The sequence below is a fragment of the Ochlerotatus camptorhynchus genome, unplaced genomic scaffold (assembly GCF_037179485.1).
Source record: "Ochlerotatus camptorhynchus isolate MF236.1 unplaced genomic scaffold, CSIRO-AGI_Acam_v1.1 ptg000267l, whole genome shotgun sequence".
NCBI lineage: Eukaryota > Metazoa > Arthropoda > Insecta > Diptera > Culicidae > Ochlerotatus > Ochlerotatus camptorhynchus.
This window is the reverse complement of record NW_027040757.1, coordinates 69500-94465: the sequence shown is the minus strand read 5'-3', so window position 1 is coordinate 94465 and position 24966 is coordinate 69500. Positions and strand designations below refer to the sequence as shown.

Sequence of the window (24966 nt, the reverse complement as noted above, 5' to 3'; positions counted from 1 at the left end):
GGCTCAGCTCTGGTACTATCTTCGGTCCCAAGCTTGTCGAATCACCCCTCGAAACATAGGAAAAACCAATAACCCCTCATTTTATCTGTCAAACTTTCATAGCGAATCAAAACAAACATTGCGTAGTACTAGAATTTCGACTACAATAGGGTACGTTAATCGTTTGCTTGGGACCAATAGGCTACTAAAGTGGTGAGCCAATTTAAAATCGTTAGTTTCGTATTGATTGTTGACGAAACTAACGATTTTAAATTGGCTCACTACTTGACTAGCCTATTGGTCCCAAGCAAACGATTAACGTATCCCATTCTAGTCGAAATTCTAGTACTACACGGCGAATGAGAAATTTGAGTTTAGTTCACTCATAATCGCCAAAAGTGCAGGAACTCAGCGATGAGTAAAATTTGTCTCATGGTTTCCTGTGGAAAACCTAAAAAATCAGCCGGAAAATGAGGAAATTGACGAAAATTTTATTCAGTCTCGGAGTGAATCCAATCTTTACTTTCCTCAAATTCGGGAATTTTTCCCTGGAAAAACCTGGGAAAACATGGGGAAAATTAACTAATCGCTGAGTTCCTGCACTTTTGGCGATTATGAGTGAACTAAACTCAAATTTGAGTCGTTCTCATTCGCCGTGTAAGCAATGTTTGTTTTGATTCGCTATGAAAGTTTGATAGATAAAATGAGGGGTTATTGGTTTTTCCTATGTTTCGAGGGGTGAATCGATTAGCTTGGGACCGAAGATAGTACCAGAGCTGAGCCAAAAACTTGAGCACGTTATTTCGGGACCTTCTGGTCTTAGAGTTACCTCTATGGTAGTACCATAGAGGTAACTCTAAGACAGAAGGTCACGAAGAAACGAGCTCAACTTTTTGGCTCAGCTCTGGTACTATCTTCGGTCCCAAGCTAATCGATGCACCCCTCGAAACATAGGAAAATCCACAAACCCCTCATTTTATCTGTCAAACTTTCATAGCGAATCAAAACAAACATAGTGTAGTACTAGAACTTCGACTCGAATGGGGTACGTTAATCGATTTGCTTGGGACCAATAGGCTAGTCAAGTAGTGAGCCAATTTTAAATCGTTAGTTTCGTATTGGTTGATAGTATTTTTGTTTTGGTTTTGCACAAAGTTGATTTTGTGTACAATGTTTCTTTGACAGTGTGCAAAGAGTGTATCATTTTGTCATTTTTTTATGCATTTCAGTTTTGAGTAGAGTGAAAGAGATAGAACCAACAATCAATACGAAACTAGTTGTATACGTCTGATAGTATTGGAGCAATGAGCTGGATTACCGAGGTGAAGCAATCGGTTAAGTTGTGTGAGTGAAACCCCTGTACCACAGACAAACAGACATAACACATTGAATATTTCTCACTATAAAACATCGTCGCTGAAACGTTACCGCCATCTGTTGAGTATACTGTGGTGGGCACTACGCTGAAAAGATGGCGGTAGTGTGTAAACGTCAAACGCAAGGGGATTGACTATGCGCGCCACAGGTGGCGGTACTACCAACTACGATACTTTTAAATTGTCCGTTAAATGCTTGTTCGATGAACAATTTGCGAGTGTTATGTCTGTTTGTCTGTGCCTGTACGATACAAGCAATTAGTGACGTCACTAATTGCGTTTACGTTGATTTTTTGGTTTACTAATACAACCATATTTCACGATCTGCTTCACCTCTCTCTGTATCTCATTGGTATTGGAGAACTATAGGAACGAGAGGATGACAAGGTCTCACACGGAGCTCTGACTGCCAAACTTCAGAGAGGCCTGGACGTTCTGTCTGAATATTTCAACAGCTGGAAGATCCGTATCAACGCGGCAAAGACCCAGGTCATTATCTTTCCACACTCTAAATCTCCTAGACTTGTTCCGTCGGATAATAACAAGATCTGCACAGTGGTGGAATGGTCCAAAGAGGTCGTGTACTTCGGGCTAACACTAGACAGCAAGCTTCTTTTCAGGGAGCACGTTGACAAAACAAAAACCAAGTGCAACATCTTGATAAGATCGTTGTTTCCACTTATCAACAGGAAGTCAACCCTGTCCCTGAAAAATAAGCTTGCTGTCTACAAACAAATCATCCTTCTTGTAATCGAGTACGGTATGCCAATCTGGGAGAGTTGCGCAAAATGCCATCACCTTAAACTCCAAAGGATCCAGAACAAGATCCTTAGGATGGTCCTAAACAGTCCCCCGCGGACTAGAAATTCTGAGATCCACCTCCTGGCTGGAATTCAGACATTAGAAGAACGGAGAGTATTCATCCTGGAAAGGTTCAGAGACACCTATCTGAGATCAAATCATCAGATCATACGTTAGGTTAAGTTATACTCGTAGTTAGGTAGGTTATCACTTTTTTTCAATTCAAATAAAACACATCCCCAAAGGGATATTCTGTAAACTAGTTGAAAAACGCAAATATTAAATTAGAATATCAAATTAAACAAAGATGAAGAGCCAAGTAGGCTAATCAATTAAAATGATAAATCAATGTACTACCATAATCAACAGAAATAAACATAATTTTACTACTACTACAAGGTCCCAGATCACAAGCGGTATCGAGTTAGTTGCGATACGAATATCACTGGAGGTAGACGGCGGTAGCTGGTTGAAGCAGAACGAACCAAGAGGCATCGGACGATTCTACACCCTGAACTATATCAGCACCGAGATCAGAACTAATTCTAGAGAATGTTTGAAGCTTCGGAGATAAATGTGGAGAATCTTCCAGAGCAATTAGGCAAATTTAAAAAAAAAGTTTAAAGAAACTACCGAGAGAAGTCCGAACAACTTTCGAAGGAAGTCTGATAAATTTTCCTGAAGAAACAAGAAGGACTTCAGCTGGAAGTTTATGGGAATGACACCGGTTATGACCATGCATCCCCTAGTCTTAACCACTTCAAACTAAGGAATAATGAATAGAAGATTTGGAATCGCATAGATGAAGACTAACAAACTCAGTTTTTCCTTGTTTAAAGATCCTCCTCGGTCCAGGCAACCCAAGGACTTATCACTATTAACAAGGACTAAGATGTGTTCCTTTGAGTAATGAAAAATCTAGTTCCACTAGTTTGAAGTAGTCAGGACTAGGAATCGGCGGCAGATCTTACATCCCGTAACGTACCACGAAAAGGTGATCTTCCCACGCTTCCGGCGTGACTCTCTGTCACCTCGTGTGAGGTGACTCACCCATTTGATTTGCACGAAGAGTCACATGACTCGCAGAATAAGGGAGCGTGTCTGAGACCTCATGCAGGGAAATGCTACACTCCACTGCTGAATGTGGACATTAGGTGGCGCTGTAGAATCAGATTCACGTTTCAGATGTTTCGAACTCTGCTGAACATGTTGGGTATTAACTGCTGCTATTCGCAGAACAGTCCCATGTGGACTTCGTTTTTACTTTGAATCAACCACTGGCTGAACATGTCTTTAATAAAGACAAGCAACAAAACTATTTACTTGTGAGTTGGGACAACTGTGTAAATAGCGACAGATAAAAAAACCAAACGCCATTAGAGCATTGGGCCGAGTTGTTTATTCGCTCGAATTTTTGAAAAGTGAAATATTTACCTTTCTAAAGCAATTTAGAATTATTGTATTGAAAAAACAAAACAAACGTAATTATCTTCATCCAAAAGGACAATAATAGATAATAATGAAGCATGTGCCCAAACTATCAGCATCTGATAGTCTAACTATCTAACTGGCGGAGGGTTCCATGCTCTTCTCGCAATCGGACAACAATGGTTTATTGTAGGACTTCTGGTCGGCGCATTCCTGCTCCAACCGAGCGATATGAGCCTGCAACTGTTGGATTCTGTCAGCGTAGGTCTGGCGAATTCGGACGGTCACTTGCTGCGTATCATTGTCGACGTGCCTGGCGGGATCAAACTGACCGATCCGTACGGGTTTATTCAGCTCGAACCGTTGCACCCGTTCCGGTTCGTTCTCAAATGTTACGCTGTACTCGCTTGGTTTCCCCTCGATCAAGGTAAGACAGGAGAGTATGTCATCATCCTCGGCATCACCATCATCGCCTTCGCCTTCGGGATCTACGGTTGTGATCGTGCACTTCCATACAAATCCATGGGGACCTTTGGCGTTCGATTCGTACGAATCTTTCCCCTGAATCGTTTTGTGAAACTCTGTCCGGCGAAAGATCAGTACAGTTGACTCCAGCATGAAGTTCCTGTGAAAAATGCAACCTTCCTGACTATTATGGATTCGATGGGATATATTATAAAGAACGTTACCTGCGATGTTCAATTCTGATTGTCTCCGTTTCCGGTTGATACTGTGTTGAACGCAGTTCCGTTATTCTTCTTTCGATATTCACAATGTTGATGAGCGTTGCAGGGCTAGGGAAATAAGTTGAATTACCTTTCATATTGCTGACGGAAAGAAGTCTCACCTTGCTTCACCGGCAACCAGGGCCACCGACTTTTTACGTAGTTTCTCGATATTCTCCCGTTCACGACTAAGTTGTAGCTGATTTTTGGTCACCTTGCTCAGCCCTTGATCGATGAGCTGCATCCGTCCGTCAACCCAGGCAAGGGCCATTCTCATGTTCTGCCGGTAGTGCTCGTAAGCTTCATCTGTTTGAGATGAACCACAAGTTCACAATTAAAACCATTTTCGCAGTACTTTCTATTCTGTATCGCATCACTTACCAAGTGGTACGACCCGTTCCTTGTGATCAGCGTGGTCCTCCGAGAACCAACAATTGGCACAAACGTTCATCTCGCACGAGTAGCAGAACAGATTCACCTGCAGTTTCTCGTGTCTTTCGCAATAGTTGTTGGCCGTGGCAGCTTCCGGGTAGTGTTTTTCCAGGGAGGAAACCAGTAGCGTGATCGATTCCTGCATCTCGTTGATCGAACACCCCTTAACCAGAGTATCGTAGCGTAGGACCGCACGGCAGCTGGGACAGCTGCTGGATCTGGTAGTTATCCAGCCGTGGATGCACTTGTCGCAAAAGAATCGCGAGCATTGCGGACAGAGCCGGGCGTCCTGGACGCTTTCGAGACAGATTTCGCATTGCAGCAGACGAAATAAATTTGCTTTGCTGGTCACTAGCACATTGTTCATAATGGGAGGTGTTTTATTTTACATGTAGGTAATAGTGAAAAGGTTTTTCGGTGAAATCACGGGATTTTAAATAAATACGAAAGAAGCACCGGAAACAGAAACACGGAGCACGACGAGCCTGTTTTGCGTTTTAAATAAATTTATGTTTGTTTTTGTTCTATACACGGTAACCCCAACATACTCAATAATGACTATCCAGCTCAGCGTTGTCACCAGCATTGACAGATTGTTTTCATGATTATCGGTATCAAATGATTAAAAATCGGTATTCATTATTTTAATTAATTTTAATTTTTTCAAACTTTTGGACTTAAATCGAAGGATGTACTTTCCATGTAAGTTGGAAGAAATTTATAGAGATTGCTGACGTTTATCGTACGTAGTGTGCGTCACGTATACGTATACGCAAAATGTTTTCATCGGGAAAAAAACTTCATTGCGGAAAATTTTCCCGATGAAAACAAATCACTTACACAATCATACTTTAGCAATCTCTATGGGAAATATTTGAATTAGTCTCTTAATGGTACCGACAAAACTTCCAGAGGAAGAAATAGGTCTCGTGGAAGAAGTTCGAATGAAGTTCTAAAAGATGTCGAAAATGTTGGGAATGGATGAGCACCTTGATATATAGCCACCTTGGCATAAGAGAAAACCAATTTGATTACTGGCTACACTGTATTTGATCCTTTTGACGTTTTGTATCATTCCATAATAAATCAGTTACTTTCACACACGCGTTTCTAGTTTTTCTCCCCGAAAGTATCCGCGGTTTCTTTTGTCTGCTCTCTGGTGTTCCCTTTGTTCGTTTCCCGGTGATTCCGTGCGACTCTGTTGGTGCGTCCAGGTCAACAGGTTATGGGCCCAGCTGCCGGAAGTGAACAAGGAAGTATTTGTGCGATTCTTGCCGAGAGCTGGTTTACCGGAAGGCAGTGTTTGGTCTTCCGAGAAAAGTTTTAGTGCGGAGAAAAATCAAAATGGCGGACAGCATGCGAGTGTCGTTTGCGAAGCTGAGTAGCGGAAATTATGTTTCCTGGAAATTCCGGATGAAGTCGTTACTTGAACGTGAAGAGTTGTGGGACGTGATTGGTACAGCGAAACCGGAGGAAGTGGATGAACATTATGCGCAGTGGAAGAAGAACGATGTGAAAGCTCGCGCGACGATTTCGTTGTTTATTGATGACAACCAGCTGCGTTTTATCAAGAAAGCCGAAACCGCGCGTGATATGTGGAATAACCTAAAAACCTATCATGAGAAAGCAACGATAGGCACCCAGGCAATGCTCCTGCAGCAGTTGTGTTCGATTAATCTCGGTGAGGGTGGCGAAGTTGAAAAGCACCTGGAAGAAATCGAAAACTTGTTTGATCGGCTTGACAGTAGCGGTGTTGAGATCAGTGAGCAGTTGCGGGTGATAATGATGCTGCGCAGTTTGCCTCCGTCTTTCTCGAGTTTTGTAACGTCGCTGGAAAATCGGCCACACGAAGATTTAACAATGGACTTAGTGGTGGCTCGATTGCGCGATGAGTGTAACAAGCGGGCGAGCCCAAGAGCGGGTCCCAGTGGAATCAGTGTTAAGGAAGAAAAAGTCCACAAAGCGGATGCTAACGTGGTGAACAGTGACAACGTGAAGTGTTTTTTTTGTAAACAACCTGGCCATTACAAGAGAAATTGTCGCAAGTTGGCCGCATTGAAGAACAAGGAAAGTTCGGATGAATCGAGCAAGAAGTCGAGTTCCGGTCAGCAGGCTAAAAAGGTGCAAGCGGAAAATGCACAGCAATCGAAACCAGTGGTAGCAGAAGATTCGTTCTGTGGTGCCGTGTGTTTTGTTGCGGGTGGTGCTATTCCGGGAGCATGGACAATCGACAGCGGATGTACTTGTCATATGACAAATGATCGCGGGTTTTTCGTTGAATTCAAGAGCGGTGTTGTTGTTGATGTTACTTTGGCTGACGGTACAAAAACGAAGTCATGCGGTATCGGTAGTGGAAACGTTATCGGTGTGAATGCTAATGGCCAGCGCGTTGTGATTGCGTTGGAGCGAGTGCTCTATGTCCCCAATTTGGAGGGAGGACTGGTTTCGGTGCGGAAATTGGCCGTAAAGGGATTCACGGTTGTGTTCAATGTGAATGGTTGTGAAATCCAAGACTGACGATAAGGTTGTCGCAGTGGGTGAACTGGTTGGCTGCCAATACAAGCTGAAGATTGGTGAGCAGTGTATGGCTGTGAAAGGTTGTCATACGGATCTGTGCCAACATACGTGGCACCGCCGATTTGGTCACCGCGAAGTGAACGTGGTGAATGTCATCACGTCGAAAGGACTGGCCAGCGGATTCGAGGTCAAGGACTGCGGAGAGCGTATAGTCTGTGAGTGCTGCATCAAAGGTAAGTTAGCACGAAAACCTTTTCCTTCGTTAGGTGAGCGCAGGTCGACGCAGCCATTGGATCTGATACACACAGATTTGTGCGGACCAATGGAAAATGCGACACCGGATGGGAATAAATATTTTATTACCCTGATCGACGACTACAGTCGTTTCTGCGCGGTGTTTCTCCTTACGTCGAAGAGCGAGGCAGAGCACAAGATTCGGGAATACGTTCGGTGGACCGAAAACGTGTTCGGGCGGAAACCTAAGGTGATTAGGTCCGCTGGAGGAGGCGAGTATATCGGCGAGGCTTTACAGCAGTTTTACAAAGCCGAGGGCATCGTTTCGCAGTATACCCATAGAGGTAACTCTAAGACCACTGGGTCCCGAAGAAAATCATCATTATTTTTGGCTCACTCAGTACCAGAACAACGGTCCCAAGCAGTCCCAAGCTATTTCACTCACCCCTGCATGTTCTGCATGAATCCACACACCCCTGATGTTATCTGTCAAACTTTCATAGCGAATCAAAACAAACATAGTGTAGTAATAGAATTTCAACTAGAATAGGGTACGTTAATCGTTTGCTTGGGACCAATAGGCTACTAAAGTGGTGAGCCAATCTAAAATCGTTAGTTTCGTATTGATTGTTGGTATACCACTCCGTATACACCACAGCAGAATGGTGTAGCGGAACGGAAGAACCGCGCACTGCAGGAGATGGCCAACTGTATGCTGTTGGATGCAGGGCTGCCCAAATGTTATTGGGGTGAGGCCGTGCTTACGGCGAACTTCGTCCAGAATCGGTTGCCATCGCGAGTTGTGGATAAAACGCCTTACGAGCTTTGGACAGGAAAAGTACCGGATTTGGCTGAACTTAAAGTGTTTGGGTGCGAAGCCTATGTGCACGTGCCCGACCAAAAACGAAAGAAATTCGACCCGAAAGCTAAGAAGCTAGTATTTGTCGGCTACTCAAGTCAGCACAAAGGCTATCGCTTTCTTGACCTCACAACGAATCGCATCACTATAAGCCGTGACGCGCGCTTTCTGGAGCTGGGAAATGGCTCAGAACAGCCGGAGGAGGAGCCAGTTCCTTCGGAGATTCCTGTTGAGCAGAGTGGTGATAGTGTGAGTGATTGTGAAGAAGAAGTGATAATCGAGGATCGTGGACGACGTCCAGAAGTGCGTGACGAACAGGAACAGTGTGAGTACGATGATGCTAGTGAAATGAACAATAGTGATTTCCTGGGCTTCGAACCGGAGGTTCCAGAAGAACAACCAGTGTTGAACAGAGCGAATCGGCGCAATCGGGGAGTTTTGCCAGGACGTTACGATGACTTTGTAGTGGGGCAAGTGACTGTAGATGAAGAGCCCGAAGATTATAGAGAAGCAGTACTAGTGCCTGCTTGGAAAAGTGCCATGGACGCGGAAATTGCGGCACACAATGCGAATAAGACATGGGAGTTGGTGCAGGTACCCCATGGGAAGAAAGTGATTGGAGTGAAGTGGGTCTTTAAGCTAAAACGGGATGAAACGGGGACCATAGTCAAGCATAAGGCCCGTATTGTCGCTAAGGGATATACTCAGCTGTTTGGGATTGATTTCACCGAAGTATACGCTCCGGTTACTCGACAGGCGACGCTACGTGTGCTGCTGGCGGTGGCTAGTAAGGAAGGCAGCAAACCGTTCGAGGACACGACGTTGTACCGGAGCTTGATTGGCGCGCTACTATACCTGGCCGTCAATGCTAGACCAGATTTGTCGCTGAGCGTGGGTCTGTTGGGACGCAAAGTCAGTCAGCCGAACAACAGCGATTGGAATGCGGCAAAGAGGGTGTTACAATACCTAAACGGAACCAAGGATTTCAAGCTAAGCTATGGGTCACAGGGCGGATGGAACCTAGTAGGATATTCAGACTCGGATTGGGCCGGCGATAGGCGTACTCGGCGTTCTACCACCGGTTTCGTATTCTTTTACGGAGGTGGTCCTGTCAGTTGGACCAGCAAGGGCCAGGACTCGGTTGCTCTTTCGTCCTTGGAGGCCGAATATAACGCGTTGTCGTTGGCCTGCCAGGAAGCGATGTGGCTGAGACGATTGATAACATGGGATGTCTGAGTTTCGCCAAAGCGGAAAGATGCAGTGGCAGAGTAAAGCACATAGATACGAAGAGACATTTTATCCGTGAGTTGTGCGAACAGAAGACCGTAAATTTAGTGTATTGCCCAAGTGAAGAGATGGCCGCCGACGCTCTTACTAAACCAGTCGGTCCGGCCAAACTGGATATGTTCTTGACGAAGGTAGGACTGAAGAAGTGATTAGGGCGGTACTCATCCAGGAGGAGTGTTGGGAATGGATGAGCACCTTGATATATAGCCACCTTGGCATAAGAGAAAACCAATTTGATTACTGGCTACACTGTATTTGATCCTTTTGACGTTTTGTATCATTCCATAATAAATCAGTTACTTTCACACACGCGTTTCTAGTTTTTCTCCCCGAAAGTATCCGCGCCCGAAAAAAAAATTACAGTGAAATTTTCAGTGGAAACAATGCTCTAACATTAATATTTATTGTCGACAATAAAAATGATTGTTATAATGTTGTACTCTTCCGAAAACGGCAAAACTGCTACCTAGCTGTACAATGAATGTACATAATAAAATATTGTTACAATGATTTTTATCGTATTTTTCATTTATTTTATTGTTAACATGATTCGATCATGAACAATAATGAACAACTCTATTACAATAAAAATTGTTGTTACATTAAATATTGGTATATTTTCATTGTGGGTTACTTCACGAACAATAAAAATAAATCTGATTGTCAGCAACACTGCCAATGTAATAGTCCATTTTATGAAATGACAGGAGCTGGTTTGCCTGCCAGAATTTGATGATATTGATATTGCTTCTCACAGCCGTTAGGTAACCGCCTCCTGCAGTTCATTCATGAGTTGAACCAGAAACGTCTCATAAAATGCTCTATTAAGATAGGCGCTGCTCGAATGGCTCTGGCTTTGACAGTTCGTTTGGCTCAAAACCAGGCAGTCCACGTCCGCTCATATCTTATCCTGGACCCTCTCTAAAGCTTAATGGAGACCTTTTCCGTGCAGTCAATAATCATACAATAATAATAAAAAATTCCACCACTTGAAGATGTCAAGAAGGAACTCTCATGTGGAAGCATATTTCATGGGCGATTCTCTCCAGTCGAATGTCCAACCTCCAAGGAGACGTGACCTAGGGATATCGAGCGCAGGGGAGTTGGCCTGCATTTCTCACAAGTTCCGGATCGAATCTCGATCCATAACCAGTAAAAAAAGGACCACCCGTAACAGACATACCACCCCCTTCCCTTCCCGGGGCAATGTTTTATTATTTCGATTTATTTTTAAAGTCGATAAAGTAGATCTGTCAAACCAACACATACACTCTAAAGTACACTGTTATTTTTTTAATCAATAAATTCGCCAACCAACAGTAAAATAACAATAATATATAATGTTATTGAAAAAAAATTATATGGGAAAATCACGAAAATTTCATTGTTAAGATACTTAACAACCCCCCTTTTTTATTGTAAATTTTCCATTTACCATGAAATTTACTGTTTTGTACAACATAAATCATGGTAAATTTATTGTAGACGTAACAATATAAATCATTGTTAAGACAATAATTTTCGTCTTATTGTTACATTGTTTTTTAATGTATTTTTGTTGTTATTTTTTTTCGGGCGGTTTCTTTTGTCTGCTCTCTGGTGTTCCCTTTGTTCGTTTCCCGGTGATTCCGTGCGACTCTGTTGGTGCGTCCAGGTCAACAGAAAAAACATCCGATGGGGATCTTCCAAGATAAATATTGAGAATCTTTTGGCAAATTTTTTTAGAAACTTTCGGAAAAAATCCTCAAGCCAGAAAAGTTTGGAAATCGGAAGCAAATACCGGAGGAGCCATTTCCAGGGGAAGTTAGGAGAAGCGCGGAAAAACCTTACAATTAATCGAAAAAAAAACTACGGAGAGTGACTTATGGAAAAATTTCCAGAGGAAGACGAAAGAAACTTCTGGGGGAACTCGATAAATACATCCGGTAGAACTATAATTGAACTTCCTGGATAAGACGGAAGAAACTTTCAGGAGACACTGGGACAAATTTCCTACGGTAGATTGGAGGAAACTTCTGGAAAAAATCGGACGACCAACCATTCGTGAAACTTCTTCAAAGTTCTTTATACAGAAATAAAGATTTATGTCGGCAATTCTTTACCTTGAATTTTCTATGATTTCGATGTACACATTTAAAAATCTTTATTTATCGATACTTACATTTAAGATTATTTCTTCATCGGTCATATGATAGTAACATAGAGGTAACTCTAAGACCACTGGGTCCCGAAGAAAATCATTATTATTTTTGGCTCACTCAGTACCAGAACAACGGTCCCAAGCAGTCCCAAGCTATTTCACTCACCCCTGCATGTTCTGCATGAATCCACACACCCCTGATGTTATCTGTCAAACTTTCATAGCGAATCAAAACAAACATAGTGTAGTACTAGAATTTCGACTAGAATAGGGTACTTTAATCATTTGCTTGGGACCAATAGGCTACTAAAGTGGTGAGCCAATTTAAAATCGTTAGTTTCGTATTGATTGTTGATAGTAATCTATAAAGGTGCCATACTAAATTTCTTTTAATTTCGGTATGTCGCATGGACTTTAGTATTTTTTACAAATATTCATCAATAAATATTTAAATACTGACATCATCTAGGACATCATCGTAACTTTGAACTTTGACAAAGAACAACAAAGATTGCCATCGATGCACATTTCGACAGCATGCATAAGGGCGAATACGCGATGATCGATTCTCTTCATCGATTTTGTCTTTGCATTGCTACAGCTAAGTGAAACAATTTTCTAGAATTTGTTCAATGCAGAGTAGTAACAGGTTGTATTGGCTATCAAAAGCAACATCAAACGCACCGAGAAACGTTAAATCTAGCTAGTTATTAACAAAAGAGAAAATCGACGAAGAGAATCGATCATCGCGTATAGGCCCTTATGCATGCTCACTGTCGATTTATAATCTCCTTGTTATCGATTTGCATCGCTGGTTAAAGAGAGTTCGAGACACACCAGGTGACAATGTTTATATTATTTATCGACATATTCGGCATTTCATCGGATGAAGCAATCTGCCGGTAAATGAACGAGAAGGCCGATGGCCGCGATGCAGCAAATGTTTACCATTGTAGTTCTTCAATTTTAAGTCTATATATTTAACAACCCGTGATAGCATGCGTGGTGGGATTCTCGGTATTTGGAACCCAATGAGGAAAATTGATACCTTTTTGACCTCTATATTAAATTGATGTATGAAAAGATTTACAGAACAGAAATTTCAATACACCACATACAGAATGTGTTTGCCTGTCGTTAATAAGCTCATCAACAGCAGCCGTGGACCCGAGGATTAGCAACCAACAACGAAATCAGTACACCCCAGATGGCATGGGATCGAAACTAGAAATTATGCAGATAAAAAATCACAAATAAAATCAGCAGTTCTGTATCGATATTTTGATTTTACAACAAAAATAGATATTTTGATCTGGCAACACAATCGATATTTAAACATTGGTAACGATTGGTAGCGATATTTTGAGAAAGATCTTTATAAACGATTCACGATAAGACTTTTAGCATCTTTACAATTATTCATGAAATGGTGACGATCGCTATCGATTTTTCTTATGAATGACTTTGAAGATCGATGCCTAGAAAATTAAAGAAAATTAACGAAATGGTTGGTCGGGAGAGGGCTTACGGAACAGTCGAAAAATACTTCAAGGAGACGATGGGAAAATATCTGGGAGAAGTACACAGCAAAAAAAGTTGTTGAATATTACATCGAAACTACTGCAACCAGGTCAATCCATCGGTTGTGTAATATCACATTGTACGATGTACATCGATTTTGCGAACAAAATTACATCCATTGTTGTAATATTGTATCTGCTTTTTGCTATTACATCATTATTTCATACATCAGCTTGAATTACGTTGATCGATATTACATTTTTTTTTGCTGTGTAGATTTCTGGGTTCTCTGAACTTCCAGAATTTTTTTTTTAAGTTCTCGAAACTATCGAAAAAACATAGAGCCAGGGTATTGTTAAGTATGCAAACCCTACGCCTATGCTCAATCCATTGCACAACCCTGTGTGCCCCATTTGTCGACGCTACTGCTGTCAGACTTTTTCCCTTTTTCATTTTACCTACCTATTACTGTACGAACAAAGTTCCATGAATAAACACGCGTTTTTGAAATCGTTCTCTCTTAGTACTTCGAGTCTTTTATTTCGATCCGCGAAGGTCTTCCGTTGAATAATATCAGGTTACGGTGCCCAGTAACGTTGACCGCGAGTGTCGGAAGTGAAATTATGTCGGAAGAAGAGAAGCACGAGCGGTTCCTCCTGCCGTTGTTCGACGGAACGAACTTTACGGCATGGAAATTTCGCATGCACGTATTGCTGGAGGAACACGAGCTCGTTGAGTGTGTGGAGGCGGAGGCTGCTAATTTGCCCGACCTGCAGGATGCAGCGGGCGACAGCAACGAAGTGAAGAACGCGAAGTCAGTGAAGCGACAGAAACGCGCGAAAAAGGACAAAAGATGCAAATCAATATTGGTGTCTCGCATCCACGATTCCCAATTAATCATGTTTTGTTGTTTTTGACATCATCCACAAGAGGGCCAGTCACTTCGAATGTATGGGAATGGTAGGAAACCATTTGGAAATGCATGAAATTTTTCAGTTTTTGTTCATTATCGTCTTTATGGGCAGTTTTAGGTGCACAAAAATTGCACGAGTACATTACTATGGTTATAAGGTAAACACTCGTTTATTTGTTTCCTTCTGTGAAAGCATGTTTAGTCACAACTCATGGATTTTCTGAAATTCTCCATACTGCAAAAATGATTTTCCTACCACTGAAGGGGCGACATCTCTCGGATCTTCAGAATAGCTACTACTCAAATCATATAATTAATTGGAATACGTGCAAGAGAAGACGACGCCAAAGGCGATTTGGGACGCTCTGGTTCGCGTTTTCGAGCGGAAGAGCATCGCCAGCCGCATGCACCTTAAGCGACAGATGCTGTCGCTGCGGCTGGAATCTGGACACTTGCAGGACCACTTCCTCCGGTTCGATCGCCTGGTAAGGGAGTACCGGGGAACGGGCGCTGTCATCGAGGAGATAGACGTCATTTGCCACCTGCTGCTTACCCTCGGCCCGGCCTACTCGACCGTCGTGACGGCTCTAGAGACTATGCCCGAGGAAAATTTAACTCTAGAGTTCGTCAAGTGTCGCCTTTTGGACGAGGAAATAAAGCAGCGAGGCGGTGCAAGTGCGGAATTCTATTCGCCGAAGATGGAATCTGCTGCGTTTGTCGGAGCGAAGAAGAAAAACGAGCAGAAGAAGAAGAAGAAGCAACTTCGATGTTATGGCTGCCACGAAGAAGGGCACAAAGTGTCGGATTGCCCACGTAGCCAACACCAACAGCAGAAGAATGTGAAAGTGTGTAAACAATCCAAAGCGAATTTGGCAGGCGATGGTGCGGTGGTGTTTGTGAGTGCGACGGACTGCGTCGATTATGTGGATCGTCATACGGTGCAATGGTTTGTGGATTCCGGTTGCACCGACCATATGGCGAAGGACAGGGAGCTGTTTGATGAGCTCGTTCTACTGGAAAACCCGGTGGAAATCGCGGTGGCAAAGAACGGACAGTCAATCGTAGCGCACCACTCCGGGACGGTAAGGTTGCAATCCGTCGTCAACGGTAAGTGCATCCCCTGTATTGTGACGAACGTATTGTACGTCCCCACTCTGCGGTTCAATCTTTTTTCTGTGTTGAACGTGGAGAAGAAAGGAATGCGAGTTGTGTTCGATAATGGACGTGTGAGTATTCACAATGGTTCGAAAGTTGTTGCTACTGGTGTGCGTCGCGGAAAACTCTACGAACTGGATTTGATTAAGGTCGAAGACTGTAAAAGTGCGTCAGTGTTGATATGTGGTCGTATCACAACGGAGCTTGAATTGTGGTACCGCCGGTTCGGCCACTTGAACTTGAAGCAGCTCAAACAGAAAATTCGGTCGTGGTCGCTCGTGACGTGGACTTTCTGGAGCAGCAGACGTTCGAAGAAGAGAACGCGAAGAAAGAAGGTGGTGTTCCAGTGATTCGTGTCGGTGGACTTGAAAATGACACAGAAGATGAAAGAAGTGACGATAACCGGGGTGCGTCGGTAGGTTCCGATGCCTACGATTCGGTGAACGAAGACATAAGTGATGATGGTGATCAAGACGATGAACAGTTCACGAGTTTCGTTGATGAAGAACAAGCCCCGGCCGATGAAAGTAACCGAAGTGTGCGTCCGGTCAGAAATCGAAGTGCTCCGTCGTGGCACAAAGACTTTGAAGTGGACTACGCCGGGTTCGCGCTGAATGCGATGTCGTATGTAGAAGATTTGCCTGAAACAGTGTCAGAGTGTCGGAAAAGGGAAGATTGGCCTTCATGGGAGCAGGCATTACAGGAGGAGATGGATTCGTTGGCGAGGAACGAGACATGGACCTTAGTAAAGCTGCCACAAGGACGAAGTGCCATAACGTGCAAATGGGTCTTCAAACTGAAGGATTCCGAAGATGGCCAAGCACCGAGATACAAGGCGCGCTTGGTCGCAAGGGGTTTTACCCAGAAGCTGGGGTTTGATTATTCCGAAACGTACGCACCTGTTGCACGGATGGACACACTTCGCACGGTGTTGGCACTGGCAAATCGCAATGGTTGGATCGTTCACCAAATAGACGTGAAAAGCGCTTTCCTCAACGGAGCGCTAAACGAGGAAATATATATGCGCCAGCCGGAGGGTTTCAATCATCACGACGGTCTCGTTTGTCGCTTGAATAGGTCACTATACGGCCTAAAACAGGCGGCTAGGTCGTGGAACGAACGGTTCCACAGCTTCGTCGTTCGCCTGGGATTTGTGAGAAGCCGCAACGACATGTGCCTGTACTGTCGGGGATCAGGAGATACCCAAGTTATCCTGGTCATCTATGTGGACGACGTTATCATCGTCAGCGTTTCTGCGAAGCTAGTCGATACGATCAAGAAATGTCTCGCCACCGAATTCGAAATGACGGACGTCGGCGTTGTGAAGAATTTCCTAGGAATGCGAAGCGACCGGCATATGGAGCAGAAAACCCTTCGGATCAGCCAGCGACGCTATTTGGAACATCTTTTGGATCGGTTCCAGATGCAGGACTGCCGGCCGATCGCTACGCCGATAGAGAACCAGCTTAAACTACCAAGAGGCGAGGAGTCACAGCGGACGAGCAAGCCATATCGTGAGTTAGTTGGATGCGTCATGTACGTGTCACTGACGTCCCGCCCGGATCTGGCTGTTGCTGCAAATTATTTTACCCAGTTTCAGGTTTGCCCCAACGAGATCCACTGGGCCCACTTGCACCTATAGTCGCTATATTCATAGTCTGGCGGATAGAACTTCGAGCTATCAAAAAGCGGAACCAATTCAATATATTTTAGACCAACAATTGAAAAGGTACTATCCACTTTAATAAACAAAACGTTGATTATGCTTCCTCGCCAATCGATTACAAATTACCGGCATCATCGGATAGGGGAAACTTTCCTCAACCCAAAGATGGTGTTAGTTTGCGTAGGCGAGCCTTGAGTCACGAGAAAAGAGTTTCCGAATTTTTGTTCGCAATAGCTGATGTGCTCTTTTTCTGTTATTGGTCGTGATTTGCTCGATTGGTTCCGCTATTTGACAGCTCAATTGGTTCCCGAGATTCTATCCGCCAGACTATGAATATAGCGACTATACTTGCACCGTGTATTACGTTACATAAAAGGAACGCTGGATTTTGTGCTAGTCTACCGAGGAGACGATGCTGGCCCATTGCTCGAAGCATATTCCGATGCCAACTGGGCGAATGAAATCACCGATCGTCGGTCCGTTTCGGGTGCAGTGTTTAAGGTGTATGGTGCTACCGTGAGCTGGAGTGCGAAAAAGCAAGCTACCGTATCTCTCTCTTTTACGGAGGCCGAGCTAATCGCACTATGCGCGGCCACCTGCCATGGTCAGTGGTTGGTCAGGATTCTGGAAGATCTCGGGTCTAAGCCCGTGGCCCCAATCACCTACCATGAGGACAACCAGTCCACAATGAAGATAGCCGCTAACCCGAAGGATTCTGGGCGGCTGAAGCACTTGGACGTGAAGCATTTTTTCGTCAGAGAACTGTTGGAGAGCAACCAGATACGCATCGAGTATATCCCTACGTTGAAGCAGCAAGCAGACATACCGACGAAGAGTCTGCCAGGCCCTGCTTTCAGGAAGTTCCGTGAGTACCTTGGATTGACCAGTAGCAGAGTTTGAGCGGGCGTGTTAAGTATGCAAACCCTACGCCTATGCTCAATCCATTGCACAACCCTGTGTGCCCCATTTGTCGACGCTACTGCTGTCGGACTATTTCTGTTTTTCCCACCCCCCGAGTATCTAGACAGAAAATCTTAGTTTCACGTACCCACTTACAAATTGTAGATGTCTCCACCGTACGTAAACAATGGGTTCAGCCATCGTTGGTGGCACAACTTTTTTCACATCAGAAAACATGTTGTTGTTTCACTTCATGTGGACGTCGAAAGCAGGCCAAGAATAGATTTTGAGTGAGACGTATTACTGATGTTGCATTATTTTCCTCATATCTTGGAATTTAATCGATTTGATGAAATCAAAATTCATTATTTGGTCTGGTTTGGTTAATTCCTCGGGGGCATCTGGGACATGCCCGGAACTGACCAATGTGATCCACGGCGCTCGAAATGGCCACAATTGAATTGGTTAACATATTTGAAGTAATTTGTTTTGTAACATGATAGGTTTTATTCCATACCGGTCAAATTTAGTATCATGGCTCACATTCCCCAAAACATGTTCCTGCCACATTTCCAGCACAAATTGACCGATTCTGAATTTGTTCATTAAAGCTCTATGGACGAGGCTATGGGATCATGATACTTTTCATTTGGTGGTTGTTGCTTGCAATTCGCATTAGTTATTACCGATAAATACGACTTAGCTCCAAAAATGCATGTCTATCGGAAATAGTTGACCGATTCTAAATTTGATCAACATCATTCAATGTGACCATAATACTTTTTTTCTTAGCTGGTTGCTTCGTTTAGATCGCGAATTTCGCGATTTTCGGGTCTTGTTCCGTCCATATCTCCGAGACCAGTTCTTCGATTGAAAATCTATTAATCAACACACGCATTAACAATAACCATAAGAAGCGCCTAACCACCAATTTGGATTATCATACTAACTTTATGTGGTATGGTCGTACCATCTATGATATCGTTAGTGAATGGTACATGTTTATTGGGGCATTCTATAGAATCATGGTACCTTTCATTTGATGGCTGTTGCGTTCAATTCGGTAGAGTGGTTGCCGAGAAATTCATTTAAGAAAAATTTGTTACGCGCTCTCACAGATAGGCATTTTCCGATCCCGTTATGTTGAGTCGATTGGATAAGTATGAGAAAAATATCAATGTTTTTACAAAAACAAAACTCAAAAACGTTTAAAAAAGAGTTGATCAAAAATAAGACCAATTGTAAATTTACTCCACCATTATTCGATTTGACAGAACCAGAGTACCAGAATTTTCGGGGTACATTGACATTATACTGGTGCTGTCAAATAGCTCCTGGGGTGGTTTTTCCTTTTACCTACCTATTAATGTACGAACAAAGTTCCATGAATAAACACGTGTTTTTGAAATCGTTCTCTCTTAGTACTTCGAGTCTTTTATTTCGATCCGCGAAGGTCTTCCGTTGAATAATATCAGGTATAAGGAGATTTCTATCCTTGTTGCGAATCAATCTATGAAAAATCTTCTTTCATTTCTCGTATCTACTTGCATCGTGCATAATATTTTGCAGGAAATCTTCATAATCGTCATCAATCTTCTTTCTATCTGCTCATCGTGCGCGCAGCTAACCACTGCAAAACGAAATCTTTCCTGCTTCGTAGATAGTCACCCCCTCCCCCTCGGTTTCCTAAATAGAGACCGATTCGAGGCGTCATTTAACGACCGAAATGAGAACTAACGGTGGAGATGCTCTAATACGTGACTCCCGAGACGTCCCATGGATATTTTGTCCGGTAATGCGGTATACCGATAATAAATAATATCGATCAGCAATCATTTTATTATGCGGGTTGTCCATATAGAAAAGATACTCCATAAATGCGGTGTTCAGATTAACCGTGTCGTGTACTTTTTGTCAGTTTCACTTTTCACGTGCTCCCTAATGGGAACCAAACGAAACAAACCGTGAGAAACTGTCACACAAACACGATTTTCGTTGGCTCCTTTGCCCTATTTTTATGATGTTATGCTGCCAGCTATGTTATTGTTTACATCAAACAGCTCTTCGTGCAAGAAAAAATTATCCGCCCACACAATTTTGTTTCGAGAATCGTGACATCGAATGTCCGTGATCCCACCACAGTGCCACCTTTAGTATTATTGTGCCAATTATAAAGTGTAGTAATGTTTCTTTAAAAGCAAAAAGTGCGCGCGTGCATTGTGCAACCATGAGAAAGTTCCACCGATTTTTGGTTTTCAGCATAGCTCTGCTGATCCTGTACCTGCTCTATCGCTACTCCTTCCAAGTGGACAGCGATGGAAACTTCCTCTTTTTGAAACCGTTGGAAAGCAGTGGCGGTGGCGACGGAACCGGATTTCTAACGTTGCTGCAATCGTCGGAGGTGGATCATAAGAAACCGGATGCCAACCGATTGGTCAATTTGACCGACTTTCACTTCCGCATAGCAAACGACGTTTGCAAGGAAAACGGAAGCTACTCGGAGTTGTTGGGTTTGGTTTTCAGAATGTTTGATCAGGTTCGTTTGGAATTCATTTTGTTTTGTTTCCTTGGTAGGTGTGATCATGGTCACGTCGTACGTTGGAAACGATGCACTGCGGGCAGCGCATAGGCAAGCCATTTCGCAGCAGAAACTGATATCGATGGGACTGTTGAGGATTTTCTCGCTGGGCAGCATTCCGGAAAAGGAGAGGTTTATCACGCAGAAAGCGATTGAAAGCGAACAGGTGCTGTTCGGTGATTTGATTCAGGGGAATTTTCAGGAAGCGTATCGAAACCTGACGTACAAACACGTGATGAGCCTCAAGTGGGCAACCGAACATTGCCCGAGGGCTAGGTTTGTGATTAAAATGGATGATGATATCGTGTTCGATCCGTTCTTTATTCAGAACTACCTCTCCGATGTGGGCCAGAAGAAGGAGCAAGGTGCACTGTTGGCGGGATTTGCTTTCAGCAACAAGAAGGTTATCAGGCTGAAAGGCAACAAATGGTTCGTTTCTAGAGAGGAGTATCCTCGAGATGTGTATCCGCCGTACTTGTCCGGTTGGCTGTACGTCGCCAATCAGAACACGGCCCGGGAGCTGGTGCTACAATCGGAATCGGTTCCATTCTTCTGGATCGACGATACTTACGTCACGGGAATTCTGGCGGGCCACGCCCGGATCAAGCCAACGAGTCTGAACAAGTGGTTCAGTGCTAATTCGGAATTCCTGGACTGCTGCATTCGGGATATGAAGCGATTTTCCTACCAGTGCGATTACTACGTCGGACCGAACGGGGGCAACAGTCGGTTGATAATGGATTTCATTCAGGAGCTGGAGCGATGCTACGACAATGCGTGCTACCAGCGGCCTAGTGGGAAGCCGCTCACCAAGACCTGTGTTGCCGAGTATAAAAATACCGTCGGACAGCAGCAGCACGGGACGGCACTGGTCAGCATGATGCGGCTTTGAGCGGAGGTAATTTTATGTAAATAGCATTGGATGATGGATTTGACAAATTGAGCTCGAGTCACCATCGTCGACATGATTCTTACGGTCTGTGTGGGATGTCCGTCTAAGGGTAAATGTAACGTTTTGCACGTTTAGAAGAACTTATTTCGGGTAAATGTGGTACGATCGTTGTGGTAAATTTAAACCACTTCCTATTGGTCCCAGCAGTATCAGGCGTGCTGAAAAGTCCTAGAATTTTCTTATAGAATAAATCCTTGTTAAGCACGTCCTCACCTATGCTAGGTAGTAAGGAACCACTTCGTCAAGTAGTTTTAGCGTGACTTTCTACCAGCGATTCAACAAAACTGGACTCACAAATCAAATTTCAATATTATTATGAAACGCTCCACTTTTGGCTGGTTTTATCGTGGTTCTAGAAGAAAAAATCTCAAAATATTCGAGTGGTAGGAAACGTCATTTTCAACTGCTCGAATGAAATTAATTTGTAAGGCCGTTCGCAATGCTGAGTTGCAAAATTGTTTTAAACGACTTGACAATTCTATAATTTGAAACTGTCAAAAATAAAACTGCAACACGATCAGCGCAACGCACAGTTCTAAAAGATGTTTGTAATCACCAAGTTCCATAAAATTTACTGTTCTCTATGAAGTTCATAGAGTTTTTTTGTGAAGCTCTTCGAAACATCTTTAAATACATACAGAAATTTGAAACAGAGTTCCATTCGTGTTTTCAAAATCGCTCAGAAATAAAACAGAATAGTCGAGCAGTTGCAAATCTGGTGCAAAATAGTGCTCGAATAATGAAACTGCAACTCAGCATTGCGAGAGGTGCGTTTCTGTTCTAGTTTCAAATTGAAACAGTCCTTATAAAATACAACAGCATTGCGAACGGCCAAGTATTTTGAAATCTCTTGTAGAAAGTCACGACAAAAATGTTTGATAAAGTGGTGCATTGCTCGCATAATTGCTAAAAGTTGTGTTACTCAGTCGATGAGTTGAATTTTCCACGATTTTCCTCAAAAATTAGCTCGAATATCAGGAAAATCAATCAACGGTAACGATACCCTAATTAAAATAATCATAAGCAAGAGCTTAACGACGTGTTCGGGGTATCCTCCAAACCATTTGTTGGATTGTCCTACCATCCGTTTATGAAGGTAGTTCCATTGCAAGCTTTTAACAATGCCGATCTGTATGGCTTCAAAATTCATCACTCACTGTAGTTTTTGACACGGACTGAAGGCACCGATGAACTGACATGCCACAGGAGCATTCGTTTGTCCACAATTCGATTTTTGAAACGAGCGATTCGATCTTTAAAACATGCGATCAGATCTTTCAATTTCAAACGAGGTGAGACGCAAACCAAGCCAATTGATGAATCTACGCGAAACTGCACCAATGCATGCGACCCTAGGTTTGGATTCCAAAACCATAAAAGTGATGATGTACTAAAAAATATTCCATACGATTTGACAGGTAGCAAAACGTCATTATCATTTTCACATCATTTCCATCTGCCGGTCGACCGTAACGTAGATTTGTCAATTAAATATAAACACAGAGAACAGACGTTCAAGCTCGGTCAGAAACTTGTGTAAAATAAGTGGGAACGTCGCCGTTACGTGGTGTTAGCATCTCCTGATTTTCTCTATAAATTTTCCACTTTCGACCAATTTGGCGCTAGTATCGATAAATTTTCTGTTGAAAATTGCCACTTGGCGCTACTAGCACTTAGTGTCTAGTGTAATTTGTGCAACGCCAGCGCCATCATGTTGTCAAAGAGGGTTTTTAAGTGGGGAAGTCGCCGTTAGTGGCGCTTAAGTCAAATAGGAATCTTTACACAAGTTTTTAGAGAAATTTTGTTCGAGCCTCCATGTCTGTTCTCTGTGATATAAATGCTACGTGTGTTCCTGTCCTTGCTCATGATATGACGCGATTGGATGAGTAGTAGATGGCACCAACGTTGACTTCCCCACTTAAAACCGTCTTTGACAACATGATGGCGCTAGTCGAGATGGTTTTATCACAGGTGGGCAGGAGTTCACGGTTTCCCAGTGTTGGTGAGTTCTTTGCCTGTAATGGTGAATTTGGACAGTTTTTGACCTGTTTCATTCAACCGGAAGGTGTATGGTGGTCACAAATGCCGTGCTAAACTGATTTCCTACGCAATTAATGAACCTTTGATGTAAATTTCGCTAATAAACACGAGGAACATTTCTTATAGCAAAACTTGCCAGGCATGATTTTCTCTATGAATTTTCCACTTTCGACAAATTTGGCGCTAGTATCGATAAATTTTCTGTTTGAAATTACCAATCGGCGCTACCGGCACTTAGTGTCTAGTGTAAGTTATGCAACGCCAGCTAGGAGCTTCATCAAAGGTGGCACACAAGGAAGAAGTGTTAGTTTGTTTACTAAAATGAACTATATACCAGGCATAACATTTGATAACGGCACAAAAGCATTTGTAAACAAACTTTCTAAGGCCCTTTACACGCGAACCAAAGTACTTCCACCAGAAACTCGTGTAAAGATAAGTGGGAACGTCGCCGTTACGTGGCGCTAGCATCTCCTGATTTCATCTATAAATTTTCCACTTTCGACCAATTTGGCGCTAGCAACAATCAATACGAAACTAACGATTTTAAATTGGCTCACCACTTTAGTAGCCCATTGGTCCCAAGCAAACGATTAACGTACCCTATTCTAGTTGAAATTCTATTACTACACTATGTTTGTTTTGATTCGCTATGAAAGTTTGACAGATAACATCAGGGGTTGTGGATTCATGCAGAACATGCAGGGGTGAGTGAAATAGCTTGGGACTGCTTGGGACCGTTGTTCTGGTACTGAGTGAGCCAAAAATAATAATGATTTTCTTCGAGACCCAGTGGTCTTAGATTTACCTCTATGGCGCTAGTATCGATAAATTTTCTGTTTCTGAAATTATCAATCGGCGCTACCGGCACTTAGTGTCTAGTGTAAGTTGTGCAACGCCAGCGCCATCATGTTGTCAAAGAGGGTTTTTAAGTAAGGAAGTCGGCGTTGGTGGCGCTTAATTAGGAATCTTTACACTACTGTGTTACCTGACCTATAGCACAGAGAACAGACGTCCAAGTTCGATCAGAAACTTGTGTAAAGTTAAGTGGAAACGTCGCCGTTACGTAGCGCTAGCATCTCCTGATTTCCTCTATAAATTTATCACTTTCGACCAATTGGGCGCTAGCATCGATAAATTATCTGTTGAAAATTGCCACTCGGCGCTACCAGCACTTAGTGTCTAGTGTAAGTTTTGCAACGCCAGCGCCATCATGTTGTCAAAGAGGGTTTTTAAGCGGGGAAGTCGCCATTAGTGGTGCTTAAGTCAAATAGGAATCTTTACACAAGTTTTTAGAGAAATTTTGTTCGAGCCTCAACGTCTGTTCTCTGTGATAGAACCGAGGGGGATGACTCTATCTACGATGCAGAAAAGATTGCGTTTTGCTGTGGCTAGCTGCACGCAAACTGAGTAGATAGAAGGAAGGATTTATGTCGATTTTGAAGATTTCTTGCAAAAAAATG

At 43.2% G+C, this 24966-nt stretch overlaps 2 protein-coding genes across 2 annotated transcripts; one reads left to right on the top strand and one right to left on the bottom strand.

Moving 5' to 3' along the window:
* Positions 1 to 3558: 3558 nt before the first annotated feature.
* LOC135705451 (tripartite motif-containing protein 54-like) lies at positions 3559 to 5108 on the bottom strand. The gene is made up of 4 exons (XM_065227203.1): positions 4691 to 5108; positions 4432 to 4615; positions 4274 to 4378; positions 3559 to 4209 (listed from the first exon to the last, which is right to left on the bottom strand). The coding sequence occupies exons 1-4, from the start codon at positions 5106 to 5108 to the stop codon at positions 3720 to 3722; spliced, it is 1197 nt and encodes a 398-aa protein (XP_065083275.1). The 3' UTR covers positions 3559 to 3719.
* A 14893-nt stretch (positions 5109 to 20001) lies between these two features.
* LOC135705481 (beta-1,3-galactosyltransferase 5-like) lies at positions 20002 to 21403 on the top strand. Its single transcript, XM_065227228.1, has 2 exons — positions 20002 to 20443; positions 20508 to 21403. The coding sequence occupies exons 1-2, from the start codon at positions 20161 to 20163 to the stop codon at positions 21401 to 21403; spliced, it is 1179 nt and encodes a 392-aa protein (XP_065083300.1). The 5' UTR covers positions 20002 to 20160.
* Positions 21404 to 24966: the final 3563 nt, after the last annotated feature.